Source organism: Polypterus senegalus, chromosome 11, assembly GCF_016835505.1.
Source record: "Polypterus senegalus isolate Bchr_013 chromosome 11, ASM1683550v1, whole genome shotgun sequence".
Classification (NCBI taxonomy): domain Eukaryota; kingdom Metazoa; phylum Chordata; class Cladistia; order Polypteriformes; family Polypteridae; genus Polypterus; species Polypterus senegalus.
In genome coordinates this window covers 62265786-62290378 of record NC_053164.1, presented here as the reverse complement: position 1 = coordinate 62290378, position 24593 = coordinate 62265786, and the positions used below count along the sequence as shown (strand labels likewise).

At 38.1% G+C, this 24593-nt stretch overlaps 2 protein-coding genes across 4 annotated transcripts in view; one reads left to right on the top strand and one right to left on the bottom strand.

Annotated features, from left to right (window-relative positions):
• LOC120539076 (olfactomedin-like protein 2A) overlaps positions 1-13025 on the top strand; it is a 58595-nt gene extending 45570 nt beyond the window's left edge. The window contains exon 8 of one of the 2 annotated variants that reach the window (XR_005635551.1): positions 12631-13025. The gene's annotated coding sequence lies outside the window, so the exon portion shown is untranslated. Of the gene's footprint in view, positions 1-8960; positions 9117-12630 lie in introns of those variants that run through there. The other variant, XR_005635552.1, reaches the window with a different exon arrangement.
• atf6b (activating transcription factor 6 beta) overlaps positions 4532-24593 on the bottom strand; it is a 70253-nt gene continuing 50191 nt past the window's right edge. For both annotated transcript variants that reach the window (XM_039768806.1, XM_039768805.1), the window contains exons 12-17: positions 20069-20176; positions 19292-19391; positions 19060-19127; positions 13289-13400; positions 12149-12233; positions 4532-6344 (exon numbers count right to left, since the gene is read on the bottom strand). In XM_039768806.1, the coding sequence (XP_039624740.1) occupies positions 6079-6344; positions 12149-12233; positions 13289-13400; positions 19060-19127; positions 19292-19391; positions 20069-20176 (739 nt within the window). In that variant the 3' untranslated portion in view covers positions 4532-6078. The remainder of the gene's footprint in view (positions 6345-12148; positions 12234-13288; positions 13401-19059; positions 19128-19291; positions 19392-20068; positions 20177-24593) is intronic.

The following is a 24593-nucleotide window of genomic DNA, read 5'->3' as shown; positions in this document are numbered from 1 at the left end:
TGTCCTGCCTACAATTATTCAACCCCAGCCTAGTCATTCTGCCCCCCATGTAGCCATCGCCTGCCTCTAACTAGCTAACTAGCTCTCACCCCTTCAGCACCTAAAAGATAATACGTGGTGAGCACACTGGCACAAAATGGCAGACGTCACATCATCCAGGTGGATGCTACACAATAGTGGTGGTTGAAGTGGCTTCCCACTCACTTTGAAAAGTGCTATATGAATGTAAAGAAGAATCATTATTATTATTATTATTACATGAGAGGAAAGGAAGGAAGAGGCCAGCCCTGAAGGACGCACACACACACTTCCAAAAGTTTAGAGCCATCAATCAAACTAACATGCTGGTGTGCAAAGGGGGCACCAAGCAAAGAAACGGGTGAGCAGTATGGCTGTGAAGTAGCAAGCAGTGCTAGCGCCTGTACCATCAGTCTACACTTCAGAAAATTAAGAAACGGAATTAAAATGAAACCTTTTGCTGCATGCTTTATTTAAAATATAAAATATACTGTATTGCTGTCATATAATTTTAACATTTTGGCATCCACAGTGAAATTTTAATCAGCACATGTACAAGAAAGGAATACCTTTTGCCTCTTATTGTATATAAAAACCTGTTTCCCATACATGTAGAAATCAAAAACATGATTTTTGACTTGATATACTTTATTAATTCCTGAGGGGAAATTGTTCTTTTTTTTTTTTTTGCATGACCTTTGCAGGTCAGAGTGCAGGGTCAGCCTCTTGAACAACGCTCAAGAGCCCAACAGAGTAGGATCTCTTCTGGCAGTAACGGGATTTGAACCAGCAACCTTCCTCAGCCTCAGAATTGTGTAACGTTTTCGTTTTCTGAAAATGAAGGGCACAATCACCATCTGAAGCATCGACGTATGGAGGCCCTGAAGTGTATCAGCCTCGTCAGCTTTAGTGGAATGAGTTTTAACAAAAACACAGCACAGGGCATCAGGCTGATGCTTATCGAGATGCTTTCATATTTGTAATACCCTGACATGCTTGGCTGCTCTGGCCAGTCCCACATAGCTGGGAATCGGACTCCGAAGATAACATTTTGTCGACTTGGGACTAGCAAAGATCATCAAACTGTGAGGCCACAGCTGTTTTGTTTTTTTAAAACGGTCGCAGCCTCTGAGAAGTGTGGGTGTGCTACAGACCTCACTTTTAATAACGCTGCCATTCATTCGCTCCGTCCTTCACATTGTATTAGAGTGGATTTTTCACTTTAACTTAATTTATCTGACTTCAGACAAGAGTAAACATTTGAGATTATTTGATTACCTCTCTTGATCTGCCAGAGAGATAATGAGAGATTTCCTTTTTTAAATATGTAGCCATCACAGCTAACATTTCAGAGAGGGTAAAGCAAGAGAAAGAACAAAGAATGACACACGTGAGACGCTTACACACAACAGATGGAGGGAGTCACCTGCAGCTCCTCAGCGTTTCCAAGACCTTCAACCCAGAATAACCATTCTGAATCACCAGTTAGGTGGGGGGAGAAAAGGCTTACTTTATTCTGATTATATGACATATTTATTTTAAGATCAAATATGACACCTGATGCAGCTTTTCACTTTCTTGTACACGAAGTGTAGGGAAAGTTTTGTAATTATCCAAAAAGCTGACGTCGAGATTTTGATGAATCTCGATGTTTTAGATCCCCCTAAGTCCGAAAATACACACATACACAGACATAACTCCAAAAATGGTATGTGTTTGTGTGTGTGTGTATGTATGTAAACAAGAGAACGCGAGTACACTTTCACTTGGGTTAACCAAATTTTGCATATACGTAAATATTAGGTACAAAATGCACATTTCTATCAACTTTTGGGCTATTTTCGCTAGCTGGAAGTGGTACATTTGTTATTCATGCAGCAGCAGAGTCCGATTTATTCAATTTTACTTTAATAATAATTGTTCGATATATTATTAATTTGATTTGTTGTTGATGGTTCTTTAATATACATAATATAAAAAATAATCATTGTCTGGCGGTTTCCTCCTCAAATATCCATCCCCATATCTGAATATACGAGAAAGTCTAGGGGAGACCACTCCTAATTTTTTATTTTTATGAACATGTGGGGTTTAATGAGTGTATTAATTTTAAAGGGAGAGGAGAAAATATAATCGTTTACATCAGACATTCACGCCAACTCTAAAACAGGGTTGCAAGCAGCCACAGCCTATCCTGGCAGCACTGGGCACAAGGCAAGCACCAACCACGGCCGCATACCACTCTCAGTAGGAAGAGTTAGAATCACTAGTCAACCTACGGCACCTCACCAAAGTATTCACCCCTCTCTGTGTTTTTCCTGATTTGTCACATTGATTTTTTGGGAGTTAGCACGATTTGATTTACACAACAGGCCTACCACTTTTTTAATGTGACAAAAACAACAATTAAAAGAAAATAAAACCCCAGAAATCTTGAGAGGGCATTGGTATTCACAAAGTCAGTACTTTGTAGAGCCATCTTTTTCTGCAGTTACAGCTGCAAGACCCTTGAAGAATGTCTCTATGAGTTTAGCCCATCTAGCTACTGGGATTTTCACCCATTCCACCTAAACTGCTCCAAATCCTTCAAGTTAATGGATTGTCTTGGTGTACAGCAGTCTTTAGGTCATGCCACAGATTCTCAATTGGATTGAGGTCTGAGCCTTGACTAGGCCATTTCAAGGCATTTAAAAAGTTTCCCTTTAAACCACTCCAAATTAGCTTTAGCGGTACGTTAAAGGCCATTGTATTGCTCAAAGGTGAAACTTCATCCCAGCCTCAGATCTCTGGCAGACTGAAACTGGTTTTCCTCAAGAATTGCCCTGCATTTAATGCCATCCATGTTTCCTTTAACTCTGACCAGTTTTCCGGTCTCTGCCGATGAAAAACATCCAGACACCGTAATGCTGCTACCACTATACTTAACTCTGGGAATACGGGAATTGTTGAGCTTACACCACACTTGGCATTTCTAATGATGGCCAAAAAGTTCCAATTTTAGTTTTGTCTGACCTGAGAACCTTCTTCCAGGTCTTTAGGGAACCCGTGAAATGCTGTTAGGCAAACTCCAAACATGTTTTCTTATGTTCTTCTTTAAATAATGTTACCCCCCCCCAATAAAGCCCTAATCCGTATACAGAGTATGGCTTAAAGTGGTCCCATGGCCAAATACTCCAATCTCCACTGTGGATCTTCGCAGCTCTTTCACTGTTGCCCTTGGTGTCTTTGTTCCTCCTCTGCTTACTGCCCTCCTTGTCCAGTCTGTGAGTTTTGGTGGGTGGCCTTCTCTTGTCAGGTATGTAGTGGTGCCATATTCTTTCCATTTTGTTATAATGGATTTAATGGGATTCCGTGAGATATTTAAAAATTGGGATTTTTTTTTTTTAAAAAAAAAAAAACACCTTGATCTCCAATGTTGTTTGCTTAGTGGTGTTGCCTTTCAGAAACTGTCCATTTATAAAGGCATCATGTGACAGATCATGTGATACTTTGATTGCGCTAATCAACTTATTATGTGACTTCTGAAGTTCATTGGTTGGACCAGGTCTTGTTTAGAGGTTTCATAGCATAGTGGATGAATACACATGCACTCACAAGTTTTCAGTTCATTACCTAAAATGCAAATGAAAATCCATTTAATTTCAGATTGTAATGTGAGGTTTTGATTTTGCAAGGCACCGTATGCTGTACATTTCTGGGACGTGGAAGGAAACCTGAGCACCAGAAGAAAACCTAAGACGACACGGGGTGCGTGTAGACAACACATCATGCAGCAGCACATCAATGGTGTGACTGAGGAGCTGTACTTCGATTTCCACCTCCCTCCAAGTTCTTCCAGTTGCCCAGCTTCATGTTTGACCACATTTAAATAAAACAAAACTTCTTCACGCCTCTAGACTAACCTGCCAAACCTTACAGTAGATGAGCGATCTTCCTTCATCCACACTCCTTTATTACTGTTCTGTGGTTTTGTGTGGTGCCCAATGCCCCCATCTTAATCTGAGGCCTTTCAACAGAAATGTTTGTTAGTTGAATACGGCATGACACTCTCTCACATCCTTCTGTTTCACTGCCATTTTGTGCATCGATAACTGCTGGCTGCACTCTATGAACACAACCTGTGTACAATTAAAACGGTGTTACACGTGTGTGTGTGTGAATTGTTCATAAATGTTTTCCAGCATTACACTTAAAATGGATTAAGATTATTTTTATTCTGGTTTTCGGCCTTGTGTATGTTCTATATATAAGTCAACGGTCATAACTGCTCACCCTGGTCTTTGAGGCTGTTCTTGTGCACAGAATCCATCCATCCATCCATCCATTATCCAACCGACTATATCCTAACTATAGGGTCACGGGGGTCTGCTGGAGCCAATCCCAGCCAACACAGGGCACAAGGCAGGAAACAAACCCCGGGCAGGGCGCCATCCCACCACAGTGTGCACAGAACATTTTTTTTATAAATTAGCAAAACCTAAATTGTAAATATAACAAAGAACAAACATTTCAATTATTTTACTGTTTACTCTTTTATTTACAAATCCTCACAGCCTATTTCCATAAATTGGTCTTTTTTTATTTTTAAATCAAATGATTTTCACTCTAGTATTTACAACAAGGTATAGAACAATTTCACAATAATAATAAAAAAAATCAACAAAACCTCCATTTGGATTTTTTAACACAGCTTAAGGGTATTCACACAATATGAATTCATCTTTCTATTACAGGAGACGGCGGCCTTTTCCTTTACACTCCCCCGGCATAGGCAGGCACATGGCACGAACCAATCACTGACTGCATATCAGTTGGGGGATTCTCAGAGTATACAATATAACTGTATACAATAAAATGACAAAAATAACATGCACCTTACAAAATTGAGTGCTAACATCTTAGAGGCAGCAGCAGTAACATTTCCGAAGTAAATTTCCCTTCACAATTTTTATTATATTTGTAGGCTTGAAATGCAGAACTGGCACAAGTCCCAGTCTGATTATAACTGAGGCTCCATGACTTGTTACAACTACTGCTTCATTGTGTGTGACATTTATTGAATTAAGCATTACATTTGTGGAAAATATTAGGATCATTTCATAAATAATACTCACTATTCATCAATCCATCTTCCAGTCTGATGAATCCGATTCAGGTTTATTGGGGCTGGAGCCTATCCGAAGTATTGGGGGTCAGGTAGGAACCAGTCCAGGATGGATGCAAGTACGTATTATTCATCAATGGAAATTTGAAAGCTAAACACTTCTGCGGGCTAAGTGCTGAGTTTTGTTGAGTCTGCAGTCAGAACAGTGGGATTCATAAACTGATGCATTTTTGCATTAGCTGCACACTAGCTGGCCTTTCGTGAATGTCAGCCAAGAGCAGACAGCTCAGACCATACAAGTTTGTTTAGCAGAGATGGCCTCAGACCAAACACACTCCCTCTGACTAAATCCAAACTCTGTTCAACGTTATTTTGACATTACAATTAGCACACAAGATTAAAAAAAACTTGATAATTAAATTTACAAGTTTGACTCCTCACAACCAACAGTTATCACAAAGGTAAAAAAAACAACAAAATTACACACAAATAAAAATAATAAGGCTGGAATTTCAGGAAGTGTTCTATTTACAAAAGGAAAAAGAATAACCCTGGTTTTCACAAATATAAACATATTGCTTGTGCCATCAGGCATATTCAAATATCTCACCTCATAAAAGAGAATTCTGTGTCGCAGGCCGTGGAACACACACACACACACACACATATACACACAACATACCTGGCGTGTCTGCGATGTCCCTGCACCCAACAGTATTTGTAGTACTGACCTGCACCAGACAGAGATGGAGGGGACAAAGCTGGACGGAAGAGCACAGTGAAGCAAAAAGAGGTCCTGAAATGAGCAAAGGGCTACAGAGGTGAAAGGAATCATGGCAGTCAGTGTTCATTACAGTGGTTAGGTAAAGTGCTTGGTGTTTTAACAAGGGTCCTCCCTGATTCAGGGGGGCAAGCACTTCAGCTGCTTTCATATTCTCAGTCCTTCAAGTGCTCAGTTAGACGGCATCATGCTGAGATAACAAATATGACGTTTCGGCATGAGGACCGACCCTGTCTTTGCCGACTGCATCCTGTCTTGTGGACTCTGCACTTGGCGCACTGTGACGGTCATGCAAAGACGATGTTATATTGTCCACTCTGCGGTGTTCCTTCAGGAAAGCAGGGACTTTGGAGCTCTTGATCTGAATGATGCGGGTGTCCATGACCTCACAGTCGATCTGCATCATCACTTCATAGCCTTGTGAGGAGTTGTAGACTGTTTCTGAGGGAAGGGAGGAGCAAAAATGAGAAATGATAGTGTGTGCCATTGTATTTATAGGATGGATGTACTGGATTTACTACAGAAGAATGATACAGGAATGAGACACGTTTACACAGTAGTCAAAGTAGGACCCCTTGTATGTAAAGAGAGGAATGTGACAAGACTATAAGACACTTGCAATCCATCACGGCAAGGGGTAACAACACGTGTTTTACACACAACTGTGACAAGGAAACAAATCAATTAATTCACACCAAACTCAACCTAGTTCATAAAAGATTTAATTTGTCATAAATGAAGCAGAAAACTGCCAAGATATTAAAGACAAAAGATGAAAAACCTCAAATTTAATGATGGCTAATAAAAAAAAAAAAAAAATACAAAATGGTATACTTATAATTTTCCAATGCCAAAATCTAAGGTGAAGCAGTATGGCTGTTTGTGGATAAGTAGATACATATTATTACAACAATATGCTGATATCAAGGAGATGTAAGATGCCACCAGCTGAAAGTGGAGAATAATGGCATAAGTGCCCGGATGACGCTTCTTGATTATCATCCATAACATAACTAAAAGCAGCTTTAATGTCCGGGATTTCGCAAGTTTCTTGTTTGCCATTCACTGAAAACACACATCAGTATATAAAATGGCAATAGACAGGATTTTGCTTATAGATCTGGTTAGACTTTTTTTGCACCAGTACTCTGTCAGAAAGAAGTGAGAAAAGGATACAAGGGTGCTAATGAACATCATTTAACACATCTTGGTGTTTCTACAGGACATAGTTTTGCTAAAAGAGAATAGTACAAAGGTCACTTTGAATTTCACCAAGTCTAATGAAAACTGAAATAGTCACACCTATTAAAGCCAGCAGGGTGCAGACCTAAGTTGGTCAAGACATGAATATAGACAAAAGTTGTATTAGAATATTCACACACCTTCTAGAGGGACTCTCAAGGGTACTGGGGAGAACTACCATTTTGGCTCTCCTTGACACAACTCTTTGGTGAGTGAAGTATAAGGATACCCTACGTGCCACTGGGAGGTTGGGGGCTTTAGCACCACACACACCACCAGGATTTTAGTGTGACGGATGAATATGGTCCTTGTCTGGCCAGGAGGTCGATATAATGGAAGGACAAGAGGAGCAGATGTGCATAGGACACTACTTCCCCCAGAGCACTAGAGGGCTGCCGCACAGGGTTGCTGTGGCTCCACAAATTCCTGCAGGGCTTCATAACTGTTGGAGTTCGGAACAGTCTTGTTGGGTTCCATCAGGACTGCCAGGGGGGCTGCACAGCCCTACAATGGGCTTTCACCACACCTGGGAGTGATCCCAGATCTGCCTAAAAAGCCACCTGGAACACTCCCAGGGAGCAGTATAAAAGGAGCCATCTTGCTTCACTCAAGCAGCCAGAGTTGGGAGGAAGCAGGACGAAGCTTGAGGAAGGAGCGGAAGCAAAGAAGAAAAAAAGAGAGAAAAAAGGAAAGAAAGGACTGTATTGTCTATTGTGTGCTGGGTACTTTATAGGGTGTTACTGCTGATGAGCGAGGCAAAAGTGCTTCCGCAACTCTGAATAAACGTGTGTTGTGTCCTGGACTTGTGTCTCTGCCTGTCTGTGTTGGCTTGGGGGTGGCTGTATGCTCCGTGGTAGTCCACAGTAGCTACTAGCTAACACGCAAGTACTTACCAAGGCTTACCTAAAGTGGTCACAGACAAAGGTTTAATAGATGTTTCTGGCTAGAATTTCAGGAACTTGGGAGTTGGGGAGAGAGGTTTCAGAAAAGGGCTGAACTGGAGGGAAATGGAAAGCCAGAAATGTGAAAAGAAGCAGCAGGATAGTGAAATTTAGTCTTGATGATGCCCAGATGTAAATGTCCTATAAGGAATGAGTGAAAGAACCACAGGCTTGATAAAGACCTTTTCTGTTTAGTGAGGTCAGTTACAGTTTAGCTATTTTTTTACCCTCTTGTTTATTGAACTGTACACAAGAACTTGAAGTGTGTGACTTATAAAAATGGAAAGCCAGTTGTCCAAAGTGGCTGGAGACGTCCTTTAAGACAAATTTGATCTGAATTTAAGAACGGCACATGCAACAAACAAAAGGAACGCAAACTGACTGCAGTGGGGTTGAATTAATGTAATCTGAAGAACTTTCAGTGTGAGTAATCAGCAGTGCTGCTTATCTATTGCACTGCTTTTGTTGCCTCTTGCTTGGTTCAGCATGTTATAAATACAGGTAAAATTCTGTTACAAAAAAACTCCCAGGGACCTAAAAAATACTTAGTTGTAATGAGATTCTGTATTTGTTACTCTAGTGCTTTCTTTAACTTGCACCCAGGCATTCGCAATCATTTCAATAGCTTCTTTCACGTTAATTTTAATCTCCCCCTGCCTAAAAGTTATGCTGATGAGAATTTTTCTCAGCATTTCTTTGCCATAATACACTTTCAGGGTGCGAATGATGCCCAAATCCAATGGCTGAAGCACTGCTGTGCAATTGGGTGGGAGGAATTCAATGCGAACATTATCTATATGTGGAAGCATGTTGTGTGCAGCACAATTATTAATCAGAAGCTGAATCATCCTTTTCTTCTTTTTCATATTGTGAGGTTTCTGAACACTTTTGGGATCCCCCCCACTCCCCACCCTAAGGGAACGACATGCTGGAGTGCGTCCCGAAGTGCGATTGCAGCCTTTGTGGAAGACTGCTGGTTCGTTGCTGGGGCAGGGCAACGTTGGGATGGGGGACCCAGAGCCACCTCACACGGTGACCGAGCTGCAGGCTATGGATGTATATATGTAAGTAAGTAGGATTCAGTTAGCGTTGGGAACTCGTGTACCAAATTTCTTGAAGATGGGCCCATAAGTAACAAAGACCGTTGGAAAGTTCAATATGGCAGCCGACAGTGGCGTCATACCACCAAAATAAGTATGTACATTGTTTTCGGTTAGTGCAGGGAAGCCAAATAAGAAAGTTCAACATGGCGGACATTGTCGACCATTATGACCGTTACGTGTTGAATTTCGAAATGAAACCTGCTTAACTTTTGTAAGTAAGCTGTAAGGAATAAGCCTGCCAAATTTCAGCTTTCTACCTACACGGGAAATTGGAGAAATAGTGATGAGTCAGTGAGTGAATGAGTCAGTCAGTCAGTCAGTCAGTGAGGGCTTTGCCTTTTATTAGTATAGAAGAGGGAGACTTCCTTTAAAAGTAAACAAAGCTACTAACTTTATGTAAGTAAACTATTTTGTTTATCCTCTTTGAGCAGTAATGCCATTGCTATGATGGTATGCACTACAGGATTATGACAGAACACGGAGAACAGGACTTCTTGTATACATGGCTCCGTCCACACTACTAAATTTTTGTTTAAAAATGCAGAAACTAGTCTCCATTTCTGCCTTTTGTCCATACTATCCTGGTGTGTTTAAACCCAGAAAACTGAGGTGATTTTTGAAAACACTTTCCAGAGCAGTAGATATTTTGAAAATGATGACTCAGTGTTTCAGTGTGGATGGATGAAAATACACAGTTTTAAAAGCACAGACACTAGTTGTGCTCTGTTTGGTTCATGCTTATTATGTGGTTCTTTCCTGATTGAATTCCTCTCTGTGCACACCTTTTATTCGTGTACTACTCTCAATAATAATTACACCATATCCTCAGTCTAAACTAAACAATGCATTTTTTTTTAGTTTTTCATTTTTGCCTCTGCTGATCTCCATAGGTAAAGCTGCAAATGAATGAAGTATCATAGGGGATACTTCTTCATCCTTCTTCCATTGATGCACACATGCACAGTGTAGGTCAATGGCAATGTCATATGTATTATTTTGGCTATTTTGGTGTTAGTGGGGATACTGTTGTAAATGATGTGAAAGCTTCAGAGTTTCCTTTAGTTGAACATTTTTTTCGAAATGAAAACGTAGTATTGTGGATGTAAGGGATTGCTAAAAGATGCTTGGTGTTATCATTTATTCTGCTTTGTGTGCCAGCTTCTATTTATCTCCCTGAAGCTTTCCCAAAAGATACTTATAAGAGAAACCTAAACAGACATTTTTCCTTATCATACCATGTATGGTGATTGAAGCCAACCATACTGAAAATTACTAAAAAAATAACCATAATTGCTGCAGTATACTGAACTTTGAATTAAAAAATGCAAAACAAAATAAAAAGGATTTATTGACTAGCAGGCATGAAAATATGTATGGGAAATCTACCTCAGCCTACCTACCAACTGCACCGATTCTCAGCATGCTTTCCAAAGAATTTCCCAATTCTTTCATAGAAGCTGGACCATTGGCATCCCATATAAATCAATAAAAATTTGCAGTCATTGTTTGCCATTGACTACTAAACACTGCCAGTTGTTTCTAGAACAATGTCAGAAAAAAGCAGTCTGGACTGCTGCAGACTTCTATCAAGTTATCTTTGGTCATGAGAGCTGTACCTCAAACCAATAATCAATATGTTTAGCTCCACTGCAGACCCTTAAACTGTTCTATTGGTCCAATTCTGAAACACTGCTTACTAACAAGTTGCCTGTTCTGGAGTAATGCTTCTGTGTCAAAGTATTTTTTGTCACAGAGCTATCTTACTTACTTACTACCATGCATTTATTTACATCTACATTTACTTATTTAGCAGATACTTCTTTCCAAAGCGACTTACAAAAGAAGTCAACAAAGCTAAGTAAACTTCAGTCTGGGAAACTGTTTGTTAACAAGTATCACAGAAAAATTGATCACCACAAGTGAAGAGCTCAGAACAAAATACAAGATGAGTTACAATTCCTAACAGAGACAATCAGTTAGACAGAAATTCAGCAAACAAGAGTGTTCAACTGTTTATCAAACAGACTGAAGGAGTCAGACTTTCAAATAGACGTAGGCAGCTCACTCCACCAGTCAGGAGCTACACATGTTAAAGAATCTGAATTGAGTTTTGAAATCACACAGAGTTGGCATCAGCAGGCATTGTTCAACAGCAGATCTGAAAAGTCCAGATGGAGCAGTGGAATTCATAGAGCCTCCATATCAAAGATTTAAACTTAATGCATGCCACTACAGGAAGTCAATTAATTACCGTATATACTCGTGTATAAGTGAACCCCGAAAAATCAATCCTAAAAATCAGACCCCGACTTATATACCCATTCCAAAATACGACACTTTTTTTTTTTTTTACATCTTCTTGCTTCCTCTAATCTCACACCAGCTTCTCAGACACATCGAATTTTGTTGCAGCAGTGCAGTTACCAATTTCTTTTGCCACTTCAACAACTTTTAATTTAAAACCAGCTTCACATTCTCTTCTGATCAAATGCTCCATTGTAGATAAAGGATGCTCTAATGATAAAGGTGTATGAGGGTGTGAGATACAAAAAACATAAAACAGTGCAAACGTCATTTTGGAATAGTTCGGGTATTACCGTGTGGTCATGTAGGCACAATACATAGAAAAAAAGGCAGTGTGCTCTGTGGTTACTCTCTCAGGTGGGTGTTAGCATATCGTAATCTCTAGGACCAGTAGCATGAATTTTCCGTACTCAACTTATACAACCAACATTACAAAATACCGGAAATTATACAATAAAAAGCCCTGACTTATCTGCGGGAAAACTTAAACGCGTGTATATATGGTAACCTGAAAAGCATATGATCTTATACATTGCCATCCCTTCTTCACAACATGCACAAGCATTACAGTGGGCACATTCTAATATAAATTTCATGTTTTACATCCTATAATACTAATTACTACTCAATAAAGGACTGTTTAGTGAAAGCTTACCATTAAGAGCCATTGCTGGCATGACTAAAGACATTTTTGGACGTGAAGTCTTGTTGTGACTGATGGCAGGCAATAATAAGTGGTCCTGGAAACAAACAGATCAGAATAAAAATGACAGGAAATAAGCGGAGATGGAGCAACATCTTTCAGGTGCAGCATTCTCATCAGAATTTTTAATCCTTTTTACAATTACGTACTACAGGTAAGGCAGCCTTTTTGCTGCTATGCGTCAAAAATCTGGAAAAGGTTACCGACTGAGATTTGCTATGCTAAAACCATGGCTCATTAAAAAAATAAAAACTCCTAAAAACCCACTTTTTAAATTTGGCTTTCTTTTTTGTGGCTACATTTTAGCTGTACTCCTAATAGAATCTACATGCAATGAACTATTGTATTCTTTGTGGATTTGCAATCTTACTAATCTTGCACTTTTCTCTGCTTTCCTTTCCGGTTTTCTACACCACCACTGCCTTTATGGCCAGCTATGACATTGGAATAAAAGCAGATACCCCAGTTATCCAGAAATCTCACTCCATCAAATCCTCTGGGACAAGGTCTGGAAACAATGAGGAATGACTTAAGACCATTTATGTTACATAGAATGCCCAGTAAGGCTTGGTTGGTCTGTTGGCCTTGGAACCCCTGCAGATTTTTTTTCTTTTCTAGCTTAACTGAAGTTTTTTTTTTTTGTGTGTGTTTTTGGTTTTTCTCTCTTCATGGCCATCTGACCTTATCATCAAACTCATCTTTAGAGACTTACACAATGTGTTATTATATATACAGAGTGTACTTTTCTACTAGTTATACTTTAGTATACCTATGTTAGGCAAGCTTGTATTGATTTTTTTTTACTTAAGTCATTATTATTCTTGCCTAATGTAACTTGTTTTTGTTTTCTTGAAACTATTTCTTTGATATCTAGTAAAGCACTTTGATACATCCTGTGTATGAAAATGAGCTATAGAAATAAATGTAATTTTTAAACTTACGCGACCCACTCCCCAACTCTCTCAAAAATTTATACTTTTCTGATTTTTGTTATTTGCAAAATGACTACCTCAATTTTTGAGTCACAGAACACTACAAGAAAAAAAAGCTTTATAATATAAACTATATAACTTTTATAATTAAGGTTCTCACCCTCCTGAATGAAACAACATAAAAGGTGTCCTCTCGGCGGTCAATAGCATCTAAGAAATCGTCATTTCTCTGATCTGGTCCAGGGTAGATTTGCAGCTGGCTTGAAGAAACCCTGAAAAGAATAAGGGAGAGACATCAGAGCTAAAGTGAGAAAAACAGGTTCGGCCTGAAAACATTTTGTCAGCATGGCAGATAAAGGCCAAAGGATGGGGCAAGAGAATGCATTACTGGGAGCATCAAAGGATCCACATACAAAGCCTTTAAAATGAAAAAGGTAAAGCACAAAATCTGTACTCTCCATGAAAAGATAAATACCTCACATGTAAAATCCTCTAATGGACCATTTAGGGCAAGTATCATGACCTCAGAACAAAGACACCCACACCCATCAACCATTTCAAAAAGTCACAAAGCAACTGAACAAATAACAAAAGTCTAAGTGATGTACGAATTTTAAGGTAAACCTAAGTATTATACTGTCACTTTTTTACTATGCACCTTTACTTTTCAAACACCCATCAAACAACTGCAAGTGGTAATAAAATGTTTTAATTGGCTCTTCAACAAAGATACAACCCTGTAGTAATGAGAGCTAAATTACTAGATCTCTGACTCCAGGAAAGAATAACTATATTTTATTATAACAATAGTCAAGAATGTGGCAAAAAAATTGTACTTAACATAAAAAATATCACAGCTGACAATTATATGAATAAATAAATGAATGCTGTTAACAACATATACTTTGAGAACAATTCATATTACACAGTGCTTGCCACATGGCTCCAGAGTTAAATTCCTGGCCCTGTAACGTCTGTGCTAATTTTTTCTCCACATACAAGTTTTCACCAGTTTTCTTTCTATATCCCAAAAATGAAGCTGACTGCCCAATACAAAACAGCGCTGGTGTGCTCAATGCACCAGTGCCCTGACCAAGTCTACCTTGTGCTCATTGCTGCTAGGACAGGTTTTGTCTATCCAGTACTCAATTACAAAATGGGGAGATGGCCTATAAATGCACACAAATTTTCTGCACCTAGGTTCATACTAAGGATGACACAAATGACAAAATCTCAAAGTCATGGGTTCAGTTTCCAACCCAGGCAATGTCTCTGTGAAGTTTTCATGTTCTCCCTGTGTTTATGTGGGTTCTTAATTTAGTCTTAAAACAAACCATAAATTAATTGATAACCAAAAAATAAGGTGTATAATTAGACCAAGGGATAAAACCAGACATTCCACCAGGGGCATCTGTAATAGAAATTTAATTCAAATTAAAACAAAAAATATATCAGCAGTTCAGAAAGAACCATGCAGTTTTAAATGCTGTTTATTGAACATTCGCTCTCTTGGCACTAAAGCTGTTTTGGTAAATGATATTATATTAAGTACAAAATCTGATCTGTGTCTTCTTACTGAAACCTGGCTTAGTAAATGTGACACTGTTCCCCTAGCTGAGGCGTCACCAGATGGATACTCGTTCCTTCATAAGTCTAGAGATTCTGGTCGAGGAGGAGGCCTTGGAATAATTCATTGTAACAAAATGCAAATCACTCCTAAAAATTTAGGCAACTTTACATCCTTTGAGGCATTCATTTTAAATATTAAAACAGATTCCAACACAATTATAGTGCTAGTCTACAGACCACCAGGGCCATATTCATTGTTCATGACTGAATTTAGCAACCTTCTGTCTGATTTGGCTATAAATTATGATCACGTAGTACTGATGGGGGATTTTAATGTACACATTGATGTGGAAACTGACACTTTTAGCAAATGTTTTACTTATTTGTTAAATTCAGTAGGATTTTGTCAGATTGTCAAAGGTCCAACTCATAATCATAACCATACATTAGATTTAATTATAACTTACAAAGTTGAAATTCAAAATTTAAATATTACTCCATTAAATGTAGTTATTTCCGATCACTTCTTAATTACGTTTGATTTAGTTCTGCCCATGCCAGCGCACTCGCAGATTAAAACAAAGACAGTGCGACATCTAGATTGTAATTCTGCTTCAAAATTTATAGATACCTTGAGTAAGTCGAGTGTAATTGTGGAAAACCATTTAGATCAGTTAACATCAAATGTAAACGTGGAAAACAATTTAGATCAGCTAACATCACATTATAATGTGACCTTGAGAGATGCTCTGGACACAGTGGCTCCCTAAAACAAAAGTGATCAAAGCACATAGAAACTCTCCCTGGTTTAATGAAAATACTCGAGCTCTTAAATTAGAGTGTCGAAAACTGGAGCGCAGATGGAGAACAACAAAGCTACATGTCTTTCAAATTGCATGGACAGAGAGTGTATATAAATATAAAAAGGCCCTCTTTAAAGCTCGCTCAGAATACTATTCTACATTAATAGATAGCAATAATAAAAATCCTAGGGTACTTTTTAGAGCAGTGGCTAAATTAACAAATGGGAATTCAGATCAACAGTGCAAAATACCAACAGATATTAGCAGTACAGACTTTATGAACTTCTTCAATGAGAAAATTAAAAATATAAGATCCCAGATCTCAGCATCACAGTACAAACCAAATACTAGCTTAGCAGACCCTGTCACATTGCATTCAGCACTTTAATAATTTTAATCCTGTAACTCACCAGGAAGTCTTAACTTTAATTACTAAAATGAAGCCCACTACTTGTTCCCTAGATCCAGTGCCAACAAAACTAGTAAAAAGTGCAATGGATGTTCTTGCAGCCTATTCTAACCATTATCAATAGTTCATTACTGCATGGCACAGTACCTGATGCACTAAAAGTGTCAGTCATTAAACCTTTACTTAAAAAGTCAGACCTAGACCCACACATACTAAATAACTATAGGCCTATTTCAAATTTACCATTTCTCTCTAAAATACTAGAAAAGTAGTCGCCAGTCAGCTTCAGTCACACCTTACGCATTACAATTTATTTGAGAAATTCCAGTCTGGCTTCGCACTGGTCATAGTACAGAAACGGCACGAACACGGGTTGTAAATGACATTCTGATATCCTCTGATGAAGGAAATTCCACTGTAATTATGTTGTTGGACTTAAGTGCAGCATTTGACACCATTGACCATTCTATTTTACTGCACAGGCTAGAAAACGATGTTGGGCTTACAGGCCCGTGCTCGCTTGGTTCAGTTCTTATTTATCAAATCGATTCCAGTATGTACAGAAATGTGCAGACAGTACTCCATCATTATACACAGAAGTTCAATATGGTGTCCGCAGGGCTCAGTACTGGGACCTTTACTGTTTTCACTTTACATGCTTCCACTGGGATCTCTCATTAGGAAACATAATGTTAATTTTCACTGTATGCAGATGACACCCAGTTATACCTTTCATTTAAATCAAATGAAGTTTCTCCGATGTTGTCTTTAATTAGTTGTGTTAGTGAAATAAAGGAATGGATGAATGAGAACTACTTGTCTTTAAATACAGATAAAACAGAGATGTTAATTGTTGGAGGGAATGACGCTGATCACAGCAATATTTTGTCATCATTTAACTCAGTTGGAATCCCAATTAATTTTACTGAATCAGCCCGCAATCTAGGAGTTATCTTTGACTCTAGCATGTCATTTAAAGCATATTACAAAGTCGTCCAAAACATGTTTTTCCATCTTAAAAATATTAGGAAATTAAGGCGCTTTCTAAATAAACAGGATTGTGAGAAATTAATTCATGCATTTATCTCTAGTAGGATTGACTACTGCAATGCGGTGTTCACTGGCTGGTCAAACTGTTCTCTATACAGCCTCCAGTTAATCCAAAATGCGCTGCAAGAATTATTACAAGAACAAGAAAATATGAACACATAACCCCAGTTCTTAAATCTTTACACTGGCTCCCAGTTAAGTTTAGGGCAGATTTCAAAATCCTCCTTTTAACATATAAAGCATTAAATGGCCAAGGTCCGCTTACTTGTCTGAACTTATCATGACTTACAAACCTGAGCACATTAAGATCTCAAGATGCCGGTCTGCTTAGGATTCCAAGGATTAATAAAATAACAGTGGGAGGTCGAGCTTTTAGTTACAGGGCCCCTAAACTGTGGAATGGTCTTCCTGCTTCCATAAGAGATGCCCCCTCGGTCTCAGCCTTTAAATCCCGGCTGAAGACTCACTACTTCAGTTTAGCATATCCTGACTAGAGCTGCTGATTAACTGTACATACTGCATCTCTGTTGTTAGTCATTAGCACTATAACATAAGTAACATGATAATTATATTTGAATACTAACCCTCACCTATTCTGTTTCTTTTCTCGGTACCCAAATGTGGCCATTGGTGCCACGGCCCACCTGCCAAGTTGTTTGCCTGCCTATGGTAAAGTCATCCCTGATTGAGGATCACAGGAATCATGGGAAAGAGGGTCCTTTCATCGGAGCAACGTTTCAGCCGTGGCATGGCCAAATGGGGAGGCAGCTAGATGGATGAGGTCTCCAGGACTCTAAAATTATCCAAACCTAATTATGTCATATCATCTACTGTTTTACCGTACTTCTAAAATTTTTAATATTATGCTGTCTTAAGGAATTGTTCTGTTCTGTATATTGTATTGTATTGACCCCCTACTTTTGACACCCACTGCACGCCCAACCTACCTGGAAAGGGGTCTCTCTTTGAACTGCCTTTCCCGAGGTTTCTTCCATTTTCCCTACAAGGTTTTTATTGGGAGTTTTTCCTTGTCTTCTAAGAGAGTCAAGGCTGGGGGGCTGTCAAAAGGCAGGGCCTGTTAAAGCCCATTGCGGCACTTCCTGTGTGATTTTGGGCTATACAAAAATAAACTGTATTGTATTGTATTATCCCAGATTCCAAAGATGTGTGTGTTACGCCTATTGGTGGCTCTAACTAATTCACTTAACTCGGTCAATTCTTTTGATTCATTACAATCATTTTAAGGATAAAATGCTGGTGCATATGTAAAGTTGGGTGGGGGAAGATTCCTCTTTAATCACAAAAAAAAAAAACAATAAATGAGTGACTGAAAATAAGTCAACCAAAGAAAAAAGGCCTACAAGGCTCTATGGAGAGTAGTTTCAGGGCCAAAGAAATTTTGTGAGCTTTTTGCTCCACAGACAGTGGGTGGTTCAGTTTTTTGTTAAGAATCTAAAATGCATGTCCAATTGGGTGCCTTTTTGTCTGAAAGATTCATTGCAGAAGTGTCAGCTCAACTCTACTTGACACCTTTGTTATTAGATGAAATACAGAGCTTTAGAGTTCATTAAGGAATACAAGTGAGGGCGTAGCTGGATTGCTGCATCCCTGTTAAATCTGCTGTTCTACAGCAGTAAAGAAAGACTGACTGTACATATAATTCACATTCTTAAATTCAGAGCTGTGGGAGATACAGCTTATCCTGGCAAGATCTAATGCATAGCAGCAACCAGTCCTGGATTGGGTGACAGTTCAATTAAGCTTCCATTGATGCAAGGTTCATTTAGAATGACCAGTCAAACCAATGTATACCTTTAAGGATGTCAGTGTAATAGATGAGTGCCCAGTGATAAACAGAAGTCAGGGGGAGAACATACAAAATCTAAGCCAATATTGATTGAGTAAAGAATTTGAATTAAAGACCTTGGATGTGGATGGGAGCGGAGCTAATCACTGCACCACCATGCTGCCTGAGAAAAGTGTAATTTATGCAAAATAAAAGCACACACTGAAATGGAGTTCACCTTGGCAGAAAATCCATGGACAAATTCCAACACATCACAGGGCCCACTCACGCTCTTACACATGTAGGGAACTTACCGGTCTACAGTCTTTTGTGAATGAGCTGGGAGATATCTTGACAGGTTGAACTTCCTCTGTTGGGCCTTCTGCAAATATTGCAAAATAAAATTTAAATGGTTAATCAACTGATTTCTTAGTGGTCTAGCATCAGTATTTAAACATACCATGAGCACAATCTTAATCAGACCAGGCCTTTTTTTATTAGCACAGAACATCTGGTTTATCTGCATATTGCTTCAATTCTTCTTACCTGTGCCATTCTTGCCTTTTTGGCACGCTGTGGCTTCTCTCCTAATTTTTTTCGGTCAATTTGGTGTCTGTAGACCCAACCATGCAGCTCATCTGCAAGTCTATAATTTATCACAAAAGACAAATGGGTCTGTAGACATTATAATGGAGAAATAGATTTACACAGAACTGAATTTATACATAGAAATGTACATGAAAATCAACATCCTCTCAATGGGGTTAATCCTGGCACCACTACTAACTACAAATGAGGAACAGTTGGTTTCCTGGGCATGAATTGCTACTTCAGAATAGTAATTTGTAAAAGCTGTAATAGCCTGAATAGTCTATAGTACCTAAAGAGTGAAAGACGACATGTCACTGTACATTCTGCACTACCATATTTAATATTTAACTTTTTGTTTAACCAATTAGACTTCTTTGCATTTTAGTTTGTTACTCTGACAAGTCTGTTTTTATATGCTAACCCTGTAGAATTTGCTACTTTACTGCCATCCTATTATGTCTGCAATCATGTATGGGCAATTATAACAAAGGGAATATCATTCTTTAAAACTATAATAAACTGCATTTATTAAAGATATGGATGATGATTTCTGTCCTTACAAGAAAACGGACCAATTGTCAGAAGACTGCATCTTTTTGAATGAATGTAACCTCATAAAGAGAAGTAATATCATGTCACTAACAGCAGACACCAAAAAACAACAAAGATGAGTTTGAATATTTTTAAAAATTTTTCAGTATTCATCGTAAAACACCTTGCTGATGTTTGTACCTGAGGGATTCAGTGCGATTAAACTGACGGCAATCTGAAGTACTGAAGAGCTGGTGCATATCCCGAAGCATCAGGTCCTTGACGTCAGAAAATGTTGCTGTAACATTTCTGAAGAAAGAAACAAAATTAGTTAAATTAGCAATGATAACAACCTAAGCAATTTTAATAAAAGCAAAATTAAAAAGAAGCAGTATCTCTGGCAGTAAACTGGGTTATGCATTTGGAGGATTTTACCATTATCCTTGTTGTTTTTTTTTTAAATCTGCTTGCTAAAAATCATACTCACCTGTAAGAAGAACCTAACATTTATGAATGAGGTACCTGAAAACCCCTCACATGGATAATAAGCCCTTTCTGTATACTTTGACAGTCTCTTGCCTCCAGGCGAAGCACTCACAAGTAATCAGACGTCTCGACACTTTAAACAGACTTCATGTTTAGGAAAATCTTTAGCATAAGTGTAAGGAGAAATGATGTAAGCTGTGTACCTTTCACATATATACTTTTACTGTAAAAGGGATGGAATTAAGGTTCTTTAATATTGAGAACATTCAATTTCCAAAAACGTTTCAAATCAAGAAAAATGTTAATATATAAAGAATGTAATTTCCAAAAATAAATAGAGATAAGTCTTTGCACCATGGTTTAGTGCTAAAGGAATATGTCTGATGTCTTACACAGTAACTCTGCAGACTATATGATAGCCCCGTGACTCTGAGTGTTTTACACTGGGTGCTCAAGTTTTCTTCCTAATTCCCAAAGACAGCTCTGATTCTTGACTGGTAAATCAAACCTGGCTCCACAGAAGTGAATGGGACCCATGATGGGCTAGCCTACCTAACATTTGATGATTGCGTGAATAGGCTCCAGCCCTCCAATGACGATGTACTGAATTAAGTGGGTACAAAAATGGATGGGAGGAATAAAAAAGAGGAGCAAAATTTCCAAGGACACGGAGAAACTATGCAACTTTTATGTGAAGGTATAACTCTTTTCAGTGATTTCACAAGCACAAATTTATTCAGCAGAGCTGAACAGGATTACTATAGCACAGGTATGATGTCATAAATGTCTTTGGTTTTATAGGTAGATGTTTAAAGTGCATGTACAAGTACCACCAGTCCGATTCATGATTCTCATTTACTTTAGACTTTTTAGAGTTTAAACTGGCTCATTAAGAGTGAATGAGAACTCTGTCACTGATGTTTCCCTCGTTCATCATGCAACTACAGTACACCAACAACACATTTATATTAGAATGTAACAATTGTTTGTGCTGTATTGTGTTGTTTTAAACAGAATTAATATTTAACTAATTCCTTTATGTCCCGTTGCACACTCAACAAGGTAGTCACTCAAAACTGAAACGTATAAAAATATTATTCTAATTTCCAACAAATATTCATTTTCAACTTTCAAAAATGCACATTATTGACTGCATTGGGCATGTGTCATTCAAGGATTCCTTCAAGTTTGAACTGAAACATTACCTGAGAATGAGGCACAAGATTCTTGTTTATTTGCTTTACAAACTTAATCATTACCTACGCATTTTACCTGTGTTGTCATGTTTTACTCTTTCTAACAAGACTGTGAATTATAATATAATTATTTATTTAAACATATATTTGATTATTTTTTATATTCATCATATTGATGAATCAAACTAATCAAATGAACTGATTCACTTAAAACAGGTGGACTGAAAGAAACAAATCAGTAAAGTGAATTGAAATGCCCATCACTAGTGAAGGCTCTCTTTTAACTTGGTCCTCTGCTGGCCCTGATGTTAAAGGCAATATGCATAAATGATGCATGTGGGCAGATACCCTTAACTAAAATGTTTACTGAACCATTTAACGAGCTGGTAAACATTAATCAGGGTTCACGCAGCATAGATACAGTATGTATCACTCTTAGGGCTGTTAAGCAATAGAACATTCATGTAACCACACAATGGCACTCTAAAAGACGACATAGAGGCAAAGAAACAGCAATTAGGAGGGAAAAACAAAATACAATGATAAAAAAATAAATTAAAGTCCAGTAAATCAGTAGCCAAAACTGCTCATGTCTCCCTATTTACTATTATTTTTATCTAAACAATAATTTTATTAGCACAACATTCTCAGACAATCTTAATAAAAATAAGGGTTTTCAATGGCCACAGCCTCTCCTGAAAGCATCAAGTACAAGGCAGGAAGCAACCCTGGAAGGAATCAATCAATCATAGGGCCTATGCCTGCACACACTCACCTTTGGCTAATTTGGAGTTGCAAACTTTCCTAAATGCATATTAGAGATAAACCATTGTACCCAAAGATGTGCAAACTTCACAGAGAAAAGGGCCAGGTGCTGAATTTGGAAAGGTACTGACTAGGCCAAGATCTGAATATACGAAGATGGATCTGTGAGCAAGCAGAACTAACTACCAGTTTTATCATTATCATATGTCTAAAATCAGAGCTCAGCATTCATTTTTGAAAGGGGAGGAGATCTCCCCCCTTAAATTTAACACAAGAGAGGATTTCAGACTCTATGAATGGACATTAGTGAATTATGACATTAGTCACGGAGGCCATGGTCTTATTCAGGTATACTGCTTTTCATGCCCCATATGAAATTGATCTTTCAGATATTATTAAAGCGATGTACACAGAGCACTCATTTTAAGAACTAATGTTTCAGAAATAAGTTCACAAGGCCTTATTTTAGCTTTTTCAAACTTAGAGAAAGAACACTTGGCAATTAATACCATGCTCTACATTTCATCAGTCTGAATTCAACTCAAATAACTCCTGGTAACAATTTCATGTTTTGATCATCATCTGTTCTTAAACAAAGAGCCTTTTTCTGCCTGTCATCCTGAACACAGTATTACTCAGCTAACAATTTCTGCCAACCCCCTGGGCAAATCTGTGCTATGAAGCAAAGAATGACGACCATTGCACCAAGTAACAGCCTGAGACCCAATTGTTCAGCATAAGCGAAATCATATAGCAGGTTCTCATCTATTAAACAAAAAGAGGATTGTTCTTAAATGTGAACACTCATTTAACATTAATAAAAAGTTAAGGGTGGGGGTTGCATTAATCATTACTTTGCCCCTACTCCATATTAACAGGCTGTATGTGCCAAAATGGGCGGCCATCATCTATGAGTAAAATGCCCACATCAAAGCCTCAGTTCAGTTCAACCTCAACACCCGTATACTCGACCACCTCTTCCCTCCTCATTCAAAACACAATTAATAGTATCCTTTCTGTCAGGCACTTGACATCTGAAAAGCTGCTGAACCATGCAGAGCAAAGCCCTTGTCTTTTAGACATTCAGCAGCCAGACAAGGCCAGAGGGAAGAGTGCATGACTAAGGATTTACAAATTAGGGAGCTGAACTTAATGCCAGAATATGAACTGCCACTCAGAATATGGCCAGAGAGCTTTAGAGGCAAACGAGGAGGGGTGAAGTCAAGGTTCAGTAAGGGTTTTCTGGGCCTTCAGGACGTAATTATTAAATATACTGAACAAAGAAGGAAAGAACCGCCTTATACCTCTGACTTACTGTAAATTAGATGCAGTGCTGCTTTTTACATTTGAAAATGAAATGCAGCACCAGGAAATGTGTTCTGCTCGACATTTCAAATTATTAGGCCGATCTTCACTGTTGTAGGAGGTATTTCTAATGTCGTTTGTACAGTTATGAATACTGCATAAGAAGATAGTATTTTGTATAAGCAAAATTATAATCAATATGTATATCTTTTTGTTCATTTACCGTTCTAACACAAAAATAGGTAAACCAATTTTCATTAAATTTTGCATGTATGTTGCTGTTGGTCCAAGTTAAAATACTGGCTATATGGTGTATTGGGGAGAGGTTGGAGCAACCCAGAAACAAGTGCTGACATCAGTACTACAATTCCCTTGAGTTGTGTTTACTCGTGCTCAATTTTTAAAAGATAGTCTTTCTAATTTATTATCTTAAAAGTATACAGATTCAAACATTTTGTATGGTGTTGATGATGATGAGCCATACAGCCAAAAAAAAAACCTTTTAAAACTCCTTAACACCCAGTTTTGCACTTGTGAAATTGCATGCGAAACAAAGCTCAACATCAATTTTGGGAAACTACATGTGAAAGGAGTCTTAGTTATACCACTCACCACTACCTGCTATTTAGTGAACAACAGAGTAAAATTCAGGCTGCCGGACAAGGACAATGTGGTGTGGTCATTATATATATATATATATATATATATATATATATATATATATACACACAAAAGAAGCTTGATTCCAGGGTTGTGCATTATTTAATTTCTTGGTTGCATATTGTAAAATCCATTTTTTAAGAGAAATCCCTAAAGCACTGGTTTTTCTGTGTTTTGTTTAGTTGATATTGGTGTAGACAAAACGTTTTTAATTATTAAAAAAATGTGTGTGTATGTATATATATATATATATATATATATATATATATCAGCCTTTATTATAACAAGTTTAGATGTCATATACCATAGCATCG